This window comes from Cetorhinus maximus, chromosome 17 (assembly GCF_964194155.1).
Source record: "Cetorhinus maximus chromosome 17, sCetMax3.hap1.1, whole genome shotgun sequence".
NCBI lineage: Eukaryota > Metazoa > Chordata > Chondrichthyes > Lamniformes > Cetorhinidae > Cetorhinus > Cetorhinus maximus.
Window position 1 is genome coordinate 63,062,790 of NC_135895.1, and position 14,225 is coordinate 63,077,014.

Here is a 14,225-nt window from a genome sequence, read left to right on the forward strand (position 1 = left end):
ATCTCCTACTTTGGCTCAATGTTTCCCAGGATGCCATAACTTGTGGAACTACTTGCCTCAGCTTTTCCTTCTACAGTCTACAATCTCTTAAAATCTACGTTTATTGTTACCCAAGTTTTTGAAGAACTTTGTCTTTTGCTCCCTTTTATACCTTGGTGGTGTTCTGCATCACTGGTATTGACCCTTCAACTAGATTTCTTGGTGAAGGAAAAAATAAAGGTATCAAGAACCGTTCTCTAAATTTGATTCATTTATTGATGATAGCTCATTGGGTAGCAATCTCACCAGAGGTCAAGTTCCACTTCAGAGATTTGAACACAAAAATCTAGGCTAACACTCCAGTACTTTACTGAGAGAGTGCAGCATTTTCAGGAGCGCCATATTTCAGATGAAACATTAAACAGAAGCTCTGCCTTTCCTATCAAGTGGATGTGAAAGATTCTAAGGTACTAGTTTGAAAAAGATTAGGAGAATTCTCCCTGGTATCCTGGCCAATACTTATTCTTAAACCAAAATTAAAAACACAGATGATCTGGTCATAGCCTTATTGCTGTTTGTGGGATCTTGCACTGTGCAAATTGGGTGCCATATTCCCTACCTTAAAAAAGGTGATCACATTTCAGGAGTATTTCAACAACTGTGAACTGCTTTGAGACATCCTGAGATCTTGAAAGGTGCAATATAAATGCAAGTCTTTCCTTCTTTCATTTTCTACTAATGTTCCATTCTCCACTACAGCCATCTCTACAGTCTTTGAGTCAGACAGCCAGTTTAGTACTGGTCTATGTCAACTGAGGAGTTGTTTTGGGATGTGGGTCCATAACTAGCAGAACTGGGCTAAACATCTTCAAATTCATCTCATGTAAAGACCCATTTGCAATTAATCAAGGTTATAGAAAGTCAAACTGGAAAATAAAGTGTTCGGCCCCAGTTTTGTCATCTGGTGCTAACGTTAAGTGTTTCCCCATTAAGTACCATGAATTATATGCACAGTTCTTGCTTCTCTGCCTCAGCAACAATACTTCAAATTTAGAAAAGCACCCTGTTGTGATTATTTTCTATTTCCTGCACCAGCCATCCTAATGTCTAATTTAGTGCTAACCAACCTCCAGTTATCCAATTGGTCTAAGCTGGATTTGAGTCCAGGTCCCAGACATGACAGGATAAGGTCTGATTCCATGGTTTTAACATTTCACAACTGAAAACAAATTTTAAAACAATGATTTTCAAAAAGCTGTTATTTACTTACTGTAAGTTTTGCAAGACGTGGTGGAATTGTAAAGTGTGGAATGTACCTCCTCACACCCTGGGAAAATGGCTGGAGTCGCAGATCCTCCAATGACACTTTATCAAATGCTGACAACAACTTTGTTGTGACAAGGAGGAAGGCGAAAGAGGTAACAGTGTAAGGAAGGAGCAGTCCATCCTTCAACAACAGGGGAAACATGCTACATGGATACAACAAAATAGAGTGTGAATTAACAAGCTTCATTCTTACTCCGTAACACTACAAGAAATAAACTAATTCATTAAACTAAAACCACATCCTTGGACTTAGTATTGGCATCTGAAGATTAAGAACATTGATATCAGCACCAATTATTCTCTTTAGTGATGCATGGTAAGAAGGTCGATAGGTTGGGCTGATCTATGAACAAGCTTGTTGGACGTTTCCCAAAAGATTTTGGGGGTTGTCCAAGGCTGAATGAATAAATGATTTTTAGTGCTGTTATGAAAGCAAGACTTTGTAAGTTTATTTGTTCTTTTATGTGTTTAAATTGTCTCTTTTAATTTAAGGTACAACAGAATGTCCAGGAATGGGGAATGGTAATCATGCTGAACTCCATCCGGAAACAGGCCTATGTGATTTAGTCGCCACTCTCTCCATGGAGGAAGCATGAGGCTCATTGCATCAGTGATGCTCCGCGTAGACTCCTCCACTACGCACTCCAAGCGGAGCATAGCCTCGTGTATCCCGGGACACTAGCCGGTGTTCCAATGCCCACCGAGGTGCGAGTATCTACGCTGGTGCCTGCCTCGCAGAAATGGTGTGACGCAGGTGACACGTGAGGGCCCTCAGGTGTGAGAGGGGGCATCTGCAGCTCCTCCTGGGGTTAAAGTCCAGGTAGAAACTCATAGAAGCTCAAGTGTTGGGTTTCACACCTTGACACAAAAGAAGGGCAGCTGGTCTTGCTGGATACAGACTCTCTCTCAATCTCAGTCAGATAGACTGGTGGGGAAGACCGAAAACAGTGGCTGCTGTGCCAAGCAGAGGGAGAGACTGTTTTTTTGTTAACCACCAAGCAGAATGCTGGTGAGAACAGATTTCCTGTTTGAAGAGATGGAACTTGTAGACTTAAGATCAAGAAGTCACCAGAAGGTGCCTCGATGCTGGGAATTAGTTTGATTATAACTAGGAGATTGAGTGAAGGGACTTTTGAAAGAACCCTGGAAATTTGCCCTAGTGTAGCAGGGAGAAGAGAACTTGTTGGATAGCTGGGGGGAATTTGGCACTGCGAGGCTATATATCTTATGAAAGTGTGCTGTAACATATAAATGTGGCATGAGGTTTACAGTTGTGTTAACTGGTTAATGGGGAAAGTGTCTTTTCTGTAGTATAGTGTATTAGTTGCCTAAGTTATTTTTAGTCAATGTTGATTTTAGTTTGTTTATTACAATAAGTCTTAAAACATAAAATCTTTCCATTGGACATTGGAAAATTAATTTCTTATTTTAAAAGTTATTGGTCTTCATGGGGATTGTAACAGCACAAACTTTGGAAACACAACAGCCCAAATATGTTATGAATGTTTAAAAGAAAAAGGTGACTGATGTTTACTAAAATTATATGCAAGGGGCACAACTTACAAAGAGCTTTTTTAAATCACGAGTCCCTTGTCACTTTAAACAGGGGAGGAAATGGAAAACCACCTATTGTAAGGCCAAGGCACTTCCACAGAATCTATTAATTAGCATCCATTCAGAGATCTGACACAAAAAAAAACTGACCTTACCTAAAAGTTGATACAAGCAAAAACCAAGTTGCCATGAAAGGAATTTCATGTAGGAGCAATAATATAGGTCTGAAAACAAAACAAATAAAAGATACATAATTGAAAACTTGCACAGAGCTGAACTGAAATATGGCAATGGATATATGGGTAGACATGCTGTCTTGTGTGGTACTGAGCCATAAAAATCAGGAAGGTCGGAGGTTTGTCCTCAGTCTATATTCCTTCAGCTGATCTCGGCCAGGGCAATGTTAGGGCTTTGAGAAATGGTCTCAATATTTTGGTAGGGTGAGCAGCATGAGCCCAGCTGAAAGTGCATACATTTTAACTGGGTAGGGTTCTATAGTGATGCCCTCACAGTCAATATTGGCATTCACTATCTGACAAATAACCATATATTCTCCAACTGCTCACACGATTTGCAAACTTCTCACACTTGAATCATAGAATAACACAGGAGGCAATGCAGCCCTTGCATGAGTCTATGACAGCTCTCTGCAAGTGCAACTTAACTAGTCCCCACTTCCCTGCCCTTCCCCCGTAGTCCTGCAAGTATTTTCACTTCAAATAATTATCCAGTTCCTTTGGAAAGACACAATTGAATCTGCCTCCACCGTGGTCTCAGGCAGTGCATTCCAGATACTAACCATTCTTTGTGTAAATGGATTTTTCCTCATGTCATTGTTGGTCATTTTGCTGTTCACCCTATATCAGTGTCCTTTGGTTCTCATTCTTTCTGCCAATGGGAACAATTTCTCTCTACTCTGTCTAGGCCCCTCATGATTTTGAACACCTCTATCAAATCAAAAACAGAATTACCTGGAAAAACTCAGCAGGTCTGGCAGCATCGGCGGAGAAGAAATCAGTTAACGTTTCGAGCCTTCATGGCCCTTCGGCAGAACTGAAGCATAGTTAGAAGAAGGGAGAAATATAAATTGGTTTAAGGTGGGTGGGGGGTGGTGGTGGGGGGAGAGAGAGACACATTGAGGGTGTGGTGATTGTGGAGATGAGCAGATAATCAAAAGATGTCACAGACAAAAGGGTCAAAGAGGTGTTTTGTCTGAGAAAAGTGCTAATTAAGAATGGAGGACAGGATATTCAAAGTACAGCTCTAGTGGGGGTGGGGTGGAAAGGCTAACAAGGTTTTAGTTTTAGATTTAAAAATAATGGAAATAGGTGGGGAAAGAAGAATCTATATAAATTATTGAAAAAAAAGCGGGGGGGGGGGGAGTTTAAGATCTAAAGTTGTTGAATTCAATATTCAGCCCGGAAGGCTGTAAAGTGCCTAGTCGGAAGATGAGGTGCTGTTCCTCCAGTTTGCGTTGGGCTTCACTGGAACAATGCAGCAAGCCAAGGACAGACATGTGGGCAAGAGAACAGGGTGGAGTGTTAAAATGGCAAGTGACAGGGAGGCTTGGGTCTTTCTTGCGGACAGACCGCAGGTGTTCCGCAAAACGGTCGCCCAGTTTGCGTTTGGTCTCTCCAATGTAGAGGAGACCGCATTGGGAGCAACGAATGCAGTAGACTAAGTTAGGGGAAATGCAAGTGAAATGCTGCTTCACTTGAAAGGAGTGTTTGGGCCCTTGGACGGTGAGGAGAGAGGAAGTGAAGGGGCAGGTGTTGCATCTTCTGCGTGGGCATGGGGAGGTGCCATAAGTGGGGGTTGAGGAGCAGGGGGTGATGGAGGAGTGGACCAGGGTGTCCCGGAGGGAATGATCCCTACGGAATGCCGTCAGGGGGGGTGAAGGGAAGATGTGTTTGGTGGTGGCATCATGCTGGAGTTGGCGGAAATGGCGGAGGATGATCCTTTGAATGCGGAGGCTGGTTGGGTGATAAGTGAGGACAAGGGGGACCCTATCATGTTTCTGGGAAGGAGGAGAAGGCGTGAGGGAGGATGCGCGGGATATGGGCCGGACACGGTTGAGGGCCCTGTCAACGACCGTGGATGGAAAACCTCGGTTAAGGAAGAAGGAGGACATGTCAGAGGAGCTGTTTTTGAAGGTAGCGTCATCAGAACAGATGCGACGGAGGCGAAGGAACTGAGAGAATGGGATGGAGTCTTTACAAGAAGCGGGGTGTGAGGAGCTGTAGTCGAGGTAGCTGTGGGAGTCGGTAGGCTTGTAATGGATATTGGTGGACAGTCTATCATCAGAAATTGAGACAGAGAGGTCAAGGAAGGGAAGAGAAGTGTCAGAGATGGACCATGTGAAGATGATGGAGGGGTGGAGATTGGAAGCAAAATTAATAAATTTTTCCAGGTCCCGACGAGAGCATGAAGCAGCACCGACGTAATCATCGATGTACCGGAGAAAGAGTTGTGGGAGGGGGCCGGAGTAGGACTGGAACAAGGAATGTTCCACATACCCCATAAAGAGACAGGCATAGCTGGGGCCCATGCGGGTACCCATAGCCACACCTTTTATTTGGAGGAAGTGAGAGGAGTTAAAGGAGAAATTGTTCAGTGTGAGAACAAGTTCAGCCAGACGGAGGAGAGTAGTGGTGGATGGGGATTGTTGGGGCCTCTGTTCAAGGAAGAAGCTAAGGGCCCTCAGACCATCCTGGTGGGGGATGGAGGTGTAGAGGGATTGGACATCCATGGTGAAGAGGAAGCGGTTGGGGCCAGGGAACTGGAAATTGTTGATGTGACGTAAGGTGTCAGAGGAATCACGGATGTAGGTGGGAAGGGACTGAACAAGGGGAGAGAGAAGGGAGTCAAGATAACGAGAAATGAGTTCCGTGGGGCAGGAACAGGCTGACACGATCGGTCTGCCAGGACAGTTCTGTTTGTGGATTTTGGGTAGGAGGTAGAAGCGGGCCGTCCGCGGTTGGGCGACTATCAAGTTGGAAGCTGTGGGAGGAAGATCTCCAGAGGAGATGAGGTCAGTGACAGTCCTGGAAACAATGGCTTGATGTTCTGTGGTGGGGTCATGGTCCAGGGAGAGGTAGGAGGAAATGTCTGCGAGTTTCCTCCTACCTCTTGTTTCCAGGACTGTCACTGACCTCATCTCCTCTGGAGATCTTCCTCCCACAGCTTCCAACTTGATAGTCGCCCAACCGCGGACGGCCCGCTTCTACCTCCTACCCAAAATCCACAAACAGAACTGTCCTGGCAGACCGATCGTGTCAGCCTGTTCCTGCCCCACGGAACTCATTTCTCGTTATCTTGACTCCCTTCTCTCTCCCCTTGTTCAGTCCCTTCCCACCTACATCTGTGATTCCTCTGACACCTTACGTCACATCAACAATTTCCAGTTCCCTGGCCCCAACCGCTTCCTCTTCACCATGGATGTCCAATCCCTCTACACCTCCATCCCCCACAAGGATGGTCTGAGGGCCCTTAGCTTCTTCCTTGAACAGAGGCCCCAACAATCCCCATCCACCACTACTCTCCTCCGTCTGGCTGAACTTGTTCTCACACTGAACAATTTCTCCTTTAACTCCTCTCACTTCCTCCAAATAAAAGGTGTGGCTATGGGTACCCGCATGGGCCCCAGCTATGCCTGTCTCTTTATGGGGTATGTGGAACATTCCTTGTTCCAGTCCTACTCCGGCCCCCTCCCACAACTCTTTCTCCGGTACATCGATGATTACGTCGGTGCTGCTTCATGCTCTCGTCGGGACCTGGAAAAATTTATTAATTTTGCTTCCAATCTCCACCCCTCCATCATCTTCACATGGTCCATCTCTGACACTTCTCTTCCCTTCCTTGACCTCTCTGTCTCAATTTCTGATGATAGACTGTCCACCAATATCCATTACAAGCCTACCGACTCCCACAGCTACCTCGACTACAGCTCCTCACACCCCGCTTCTTGTAAAGACTCCATCCCATTCTCTCAGTTCCTTCGCCTCCGTCGCATCTGTTCTGATGACGCTACCTTCAAAAACAGCTCCTCTGACATGTCCTCCTTCTTCCTTAACCGAGGTTTTCCATCCACGGTCGTTGACAGGGCCCTCAACCGTGTCCGGCCCATATCCCGCGCATCCTCCCTCACGCCTTCTCCTCCTTCCCAGAAACATGATAGGGTCCCCCTTGTCCTCACTTATCACCCAACCAGCCTCCGCATTCAAAGGATCATCCTCCGCCATTTCCGCCAACTCCAGCATGATGCCACCACCAAACACATCTTCCCTTCACCCCCCCTGACGGCATTCCGTAGGGATCATTCCCTCCGGGACACCCTGGTCCACTCCTCCATCACCCCCTACTCCTCAACCCCCACCTATGGCACCTCCCCATGCCCACGCAGAAGATGCAACACCTGCCCCTTCACTTCCTCTCTCCTCACCGTCCAAGGGCCCAAACACTCCTTTCAAGTGAAGCAGCATTTCACTTGCATTTCCCCTAACTTAGTCTACTGCATTCGTTGCTCCCAATGCGGTCTCCTCTACATTGGAGAGACCAAACGCAAACTGGGCGACCGTTTTGCGGAACACCTGCGGTCTGTCCGCAAGAAAGACCCAAGCCTCCCTGTCACTTGCCATTTTAACACTCCACCCTGTTCTCTTGCCCACATGTCTGTCCTTGGCTTGCTGCATTGTTCCAGTGAAGCCCAACGCAAACTGGAGGAACAGCACCTCATCTTCCGACTAGGCACTTTACAGCCTTCCGGGCTGAATATTGAATTCAACAACTTTAGATCTTAAACTCCCCCCCCCCCCGCTTTTTTTTCAATAATTTATATAGATTCTTCTTTCCCCACCTATTTCCATTATTTTTAAATCTAAAACTAAAACCTTGTTAGCCTTTCCACCCCACCCCCACTAGAGCTGTACTTTGAATATCCTGTCCTCCATTCTTAATTAGCACTTTTCTCAGACAAAACACCTCTTTGACCCTTTTGTCTGTGACATCTTTTGATTATCTGCTCATCTCCACAATCACCACACCCTCAATGTGTCTCTCTCTCCCCCCACCACCACCCCCCGCCCCCCCCACCCACCTTAAACCAATTTATATTTCTCCCTTCTTCTAACTATGCTTCAGTTCTGCCGAAGGGCCATGAAGGCTCGAAACGTTAACTGATTTCTTCTCCGCCGATGCTGCCAGACCTGCTGAGTTTTTCCAGGTAATTCTGTTTTTGTTTTGGATTTCCAGCATCCGCAGTAGCTTTTAGCTTTTTGTTTTTACCTCTATCAAATCTCCTCTCATCCTTCTCTTCCCTAAGCAGAACAACCCCAGTTTCTCCAATCTATTCACGTAGCTGAAGTCTTTTATCCCGGGAACCATTCTCATAAATCTTTTCTGCACCACCTCTAAAGCCTTCACATTCTTCCTAAAGTGTGGTGCTCAGAATTGGACACAATATGCCAGTAGAAGCTGATCCAGTGTTTTGTAAAGAGCATCATAACTTCCTTGCTTTTGTACTCAATGCCTCTATTTATAAAGCCCAGAATCTGGTATGCCTTTCTAACCACTTTCTCAACCTGCCCTGCCACTTTCAATGATTTGTGCACATATGCAACCCAGATCTCTCTTTCTACATCCCCTTTAGAATTGCACCCTTTATGTTAGATTGTCTTTCCTTTTTCTTCCTACCAAAATATATCACTCCCCCACTCCTCTGCATTAAATTTAATCTATCACATGTCTGCCCATTCCACCAGCCTATGTCCTCATGGAGTCTATCACTATTTCCTCACAGTTCACAAAAAACTTCCAAATTTGTCTCATCTGCAAATTTTGAAATTGCACCTTGTACACCCAAATCTGGGTCCTGGGGCAGAATTTTCAGATTGACATGCGGGGATGGGCCTGCACGTCCTCGTGTAAAATGACGTGCGGTGAAGTAGGGCCAGCGTCTTGACGTCATCGCGTGCCATCGCGATATTTCGCTAGGCAGGCGTGTGATGCAGTTCAACGTGTGCCCACCATTTATTAAAGGGCTAGTTAAGGCCCTTAATTCATCAATTGACGGCGATTTTTAGGTGCCCATGCGATTTTTGGGTCGGCGCACAGGCGCAACTGGCAGACAGGTAAGAGACTTTTCTATGAATCTCATCCTTGGGCGGGATAAGAGGGCTCAGTGGGTTCGTCAATCTGCTTTGTGGAGCATTTATTGGAGAAAGTATTTTAAACTTGCCTATGTGATCTGCAGCAGTTCAGTACGCACCCCAGCAGCTTTCTGTGTCCTCTGAACCTTCAGCTCAGCACTCTGCAGTCAGTAATCTTTCGCGGGGCCTGCAGCTTTCCAGGAGCCTCCCCTTAGCCTGGGTATGAGTTCTGACATGTCCACTGGAGGCAGCTCCTCTGAGGAGGAAGGGATGGCTAGAAGGAGCAGGAGGCCAGGAGTGCACATTCATCCTCCAGGGGAGCCACCTTTGGGAGGACAGGTGCAGGCACAAGGGGCGCAGGGCCAAGAGGTGGAAGGCGCTGCAGAAGACGCCACTATCCTGCTGCCAGGGTATACAGGTGGCGAAGCAGCTACCTCAATATGTCTGAGTTGTGGTGCCGAAGGAGGCTCTGACTCTCAAGGGAGACAGTCAACTACGTCTGTCAGATGATTGGCCCTGAGATCTCCCCTAACTGTGTGGGTGGATACCCCATGCCAGTGGCTCTGAAGGTCATAGTTGCCCTCAACTTCTATCCCTCTGGCTCCTTCCAGGGCTCGGTGGGTGATCTTTGTGGTGCCTCCCAATCAGCTGTCCACACTTGTGTCAAGCAGGTTACAGACGCTCTGTTCAGGTGTGCACTGACCTTCATCCCCTTCCACTGAGACCAGGCACAGCGAGCCAGAGGCTTATCGGCCATTGCTGGCTTCCCCCATGTCCAGGGTGCAATAGACTGCACACATGTGGCCATCAAGGCGCCAGCAGGTGAGCCCGGTGCCTTCGTCAACAGGAAGGGCTTCCACTCCATGAACGTGCAGATAGTGCGTGATCACAGGGTGCAGATTCTACAAGTCTGCGCAAGGTACCCAGGCAGCTCCCACAACGCCTACATCCTCAGACACTCCCAGATGCCGGGGCTCTTCAGTGCTCCGGCTCGGTTTGATGGCTGGCTGCTGGGTGACAAGGGCTATCCCCTCAGAAGGTGGCTCATGATGCCTCTCCGTTAAATAATATCAGAAGCTGAGCAGCTCTACAAAAGGAGCCACGCCTCCACAAGGGCTGTGGTGGAGAGAGCCATCGGTCTTCTCAAGATGCGCTTCCGATGCCTGGACCGCTCAGGGGGCGCACTCCAGGACCCCCCCAGGTCGTGTGTCGCTGATAGTGGTTGCATGCTGCGCTCTCCACAATCTTGCACTAGAAAGGGGGGGGGGACACAGTGGACGATGAAGGTGTCGACACATTGTCTGCGGCTGCACACGATGAGTCCAGCATTGATTCTGAGGATGAGGAAGCACAGGGGAATGCTGAGGGGATAGATGCTGACCCAGGACTACACCAAGGAGGCAGAGACACCCGGGAGGCTTTAATCCAACGAACTTTCAGCTAGCACAACATAAATGGATCAGCAGGACCAGCCTTGCCTGGTGCTTCCATACTCGACACCTAAGTGCAAAATCTGCCAGGTCATCAGTGGGAACTAAGGGCTTTGGACATAAATTTGAATGTCCAAACAAACACTCATGACATTTCTCTTAAACATACATATGCAGAACAAACGAGCCACCATCAGCCATGGTCACACATCTGATTTTTATTTTAAACATCAGATGTTCTCTCAATTCCAAAACAATGCTGTAAGCAAGCAAAAAACAATTATAAGGAACAAATCTCGGGCCAACACAAAAGCACTAGTGAGGAACCGGTGGTGTGCCTAAGGTGCCTTATGCTTTCGTTTACGGGTGCTATGTCTTGGTGATGCCCCATCGCTGGGAGTGGCATCTGAGACAGCCTGCTGACTCTGCTGTCCTGTTGGCCCCGATGACCTTGGCGGTTGTCCTCTGGCCTGTGGAGCCTGTGCTGGCCCCACCTGGGAGGGATCTGCCAGTTCCACAGCTGGCACCTCCCCAGTCATCGCAGCCTCACCAGATGATACGGTCACTGGGAGAGGGGCAGAGCAGCTGGTGCCCTCATCCGGAGCGCCATGAGAGGAGCCCGCAGATACAACAGGCAGCTGCTGCGCCGCCGTGAGGTCGCCTCAGACCTTCCTGCTCACCATGGATGGATAGGCAACGAGCTGGGAAGCTTGAAGCCCACAACATCTCCCACATTGGCAATGACCAGCTGTGGCCACTGGCGCTGTGAGGGCTTGCAGGTCCGAGCGTATCCCCAGGAGGAGCTGATAGATCTCCTGGAAGCGCCTCTCCACGAGAGTTGCCACTCTCTCCATGGAGGAAGCATGAGGCGCATTGCATCAGTGATGCTCCGCGTAGTCTCCTCCACTATGGACACCAAGCAAAGCATAGCCTCATGTATCCCGGGACATTAGCCGGTGTTCCAATGCCCACCGAGGTGCTAGTATCTATGCTGATGCCTGCCTCGCAGAAATGGTGTGACGCAGGTGACACGTGAGGGCCCTCAGGTGTGAGAGGGGGCATCTGCAGCTCCTCCTGGCGGCCATGCTCTGATGATGCTGAAATGAACAGCAAGGACAGTGGATCAGTTAGCGTGCACACTGTGACACACTTCACACTTCATCCATTTACCCCGGCTCATTATGTGCTCAACCTTCCAGAACCAATGGACATGAACATTGGTAGGGTGGCAAATAGTGAGGAGAACAGCCTTACATTACAGGCGGATATAGACGGGCTGACGAATGCCAAATGAAATGTAATGTGGATAAGTGTGAGGTGATGCACTTAGGCAGGACAAACAAGGCACGGGAATACACGATGAATGGTAGGACCGTGGGAAGTAACGAGGATCAGAGGGACCTTGGTGTGCATGTCGACTGGTCCCTTAAGGTACAGGCACATAAGATGTTTAAGAAGGCAAAAGCCATATTTGCCTTTATTAGCTGAGGCATAGAATATAGGAGCAGGGAGGTAGTGTTCCAAGAAAACGCTGCCTAGGCCACAGCTATAGTCCTGCGTGCAGTTTTGAAATGCGCTTGACGGGAGGGATGTGATTGGAGTGGAGAGAGTGCAGAGGATGTTTACCAAGATGTTGGCTGGCCTGGAGAGTTTGATTTATGAGGAGAGATTGGATAGACGGGTTATTTTCCCTGGAGCAGAGGAGATTGAGGGGTGACATGATTGAGGTGTTTAAAATTATGAGGGGCATAGATAGGGTCAACAGAAAAGAACTTTTCCCCTTGGCAGAGGGATCAGTAACCATGTGGCATAGATTTAAGGTAAGGGGCATGAGGTTTACAGGAGATGTGATGAGCAACTTGTGCGCACAGTGTGTTGGGAATCTGGAACTCACTGCCTGGAAGGCTGGTAGATGCAGAAACCCTCATAACATGTAACGAGTGTTTGGATGTGCACTTGCAATGCCATGGCATACAAGGCTATGGGCCTAGTGCTGGGAAATGGGATTAGAAGACTTAGGAATGTGTTTGACCTGCGTATCCTCGAAGGGCTAAAGGACCTTTTTCTATGATCCACACCTCTGACTCTATCACTCTGTGACTGAGCAATGTTGCAACAACAACAAATCAAACAATCATCAGTGCTATGGATGTTGGGAGGACATTGCAGATCTCACTGTTGGCCCCAAATACCTGGCCATTCCATCCCAGCCTCACTGACACCAGTTGACCTGTATGGCGTGGCGCCTCTCAAGCTCAAGGGCCTCCTGTTCGAAGCGGCTTAACATGAGGTGGTGAGCCTGGCTGCCTCCAGCCCTCGAACGCTCCAACGCATTATGAGCATTCTTCTCCTGAGAAAGGGAGAACACCATTCATTGCGGCATCTGCACACGCACACCACACCCCAATCACTGTGGCCCACATCAGGCCTCCAGTGCCTCCTCTCCCCACTACTGCTGATCATTCACACAAAGATAGTATGCCTGCTTTCAACCCCCCCAACGGCCACCTTAGACACATGCTGTGTACATTACTTTAGGAACCACACAGTCTTTGCTCCCATTGCAAGGAAGCGCAACTAAGTGCAGCGTCGAGGGCAGCAGATGGTTCTTGGCCACAACACCTTGAGGCTCCCCTTCTACCATCTCATCACCCTGAATAAGACATGTGTTGGAGTTCTGATTATGCGCCTAGCTGCATCTCCTGCAGGTTGCCCCCAGGCTAGTCATGTGCGACTAAGAGCAACACATGGTGCAGGGGAGAACTCATCTCCTCATGAATCACTCAGGCTGATCTAAGCATGGGCACTATCTGCTTGCCCACCCAAAGAAGGAAAAATGTCCAACATGATTCAATGCAGTCACGACAGTAAGATTGAGGGGGGTCTCAACGACTAAGGCTACCTGCTGGGTTGAATGGGAGGAGGGCAGCAAGGCCATTCATCTGAAAAGCAATGGGCGCATTGGTCCCCCCGCTGGCCTACCCTGCAGCCTGCCTTGCTCCTGTGGCAGACCCTGCAGCCTGGCCTGCACCTCTGCCCTTCCCTCCAGCCTGGCCTGCTCAGCCAACTCCCTGTGGTGCACCCTCGAATTGGCCATTGTCACCAGCCTACAGGAGGGTGCCAGGCCTTCTTTTAAACAGACTGCCTGGTCACCATTGAACCCAGCGGTCTATGCACGCCCACCGCCACCCACACACTCCTGCTATCCACAGGAGTCGGCAAATACGCTGGGCGGGCCTTAATTGGCCCGCCTGTGTAAAATGGCAGCGCGGACCCGATCGCCGGGTGCCGATCAGGTCCACGCCCGCGCCCGCCAAAACCGAAAATTCTGCCCATGGAAATAGATTAAGAGAAGCAGTGGTTCTAAATACTGACCCTGAGGGAACTCTATTGCATACCTTCCTCCAGTCCAAAAAAAACTGTTTCACCACTCCTCTCTGTTTCCTGTCATTCAAACAAGTGCATACTGCCACTGTCTCTTTTATTTCATGGGCTCTGACTTTACTGGTGAGCCTGTTTTGTGGAACTATGTCAAATGTCTTATGAAAGTCCATGTACATCACATCAACCACATTAACTTCATCAACCCACTCTGTTACCTCATCTAAAAACTCAAATCAAGTTAGTGAACACGATTAACCTTTAACAAATCCATGGTGGCTTTCCTTAATTAAGCCACACTTGTCCAAGTGACAGTTATTTTTGTCACTGATTATTATTTCTAAAAGCTTTCCTATCGCCAAGTAAAACTGACTGATCCGTCATTGCTAGGCTTATCCTTACAACTTTT

General features: G+C 48.2%; 2 protein-coding genes across 3 annotated transcripts in view; one reads left to right on the forward strand and one right to left on the reverse strand.

The window, feature by feature from the left end:
- itgb3bp (integrin subunit beta 3 binding protein) overlaps positions 1-2,637 on the forward strand; it is a 67,242-nt gene extending 64,605 nt beyond the window's left edge. Inside the window, exon 7 of the mRNA XM_078561319.1 lies at positions 1,798-2,637. Within this exon, the coding sequence (XP_078417445.1) occupies positions 1,798-1,901 (104 nt within the window). The 3' untranslated portion in view covers positions 1,902-2,637. The remainder of the gene's footprint in view (positions 1-1,797) is intronic.
- The window catches only part of alg6 (ALG6 alpha-1,3-glucosyltransferase), a 54,394-nt gene that overhangs the window by 432 nt on the left and 39,737 nt on the right, over positions 1-14,225 (reverse strand). For both annotated transcript variants that reach the window (XM_078561318.1, XM_078561316.1), the window contains exons 12-13: positions 3,015-3,083; positions 1,250-1,448 (exon numbers count right to left, since the gene is read on the reverse strand). In XM_078561318.1, coding sequence (XP_078417444.1) covers positions 1,250-1,448; positions 3,015-3,083 — 268 coding nt within the window. The remainder of the gene's footprint in view (positions 1-1,249; positions 1,449-3,014; positions 3,084-14,225) is intronic.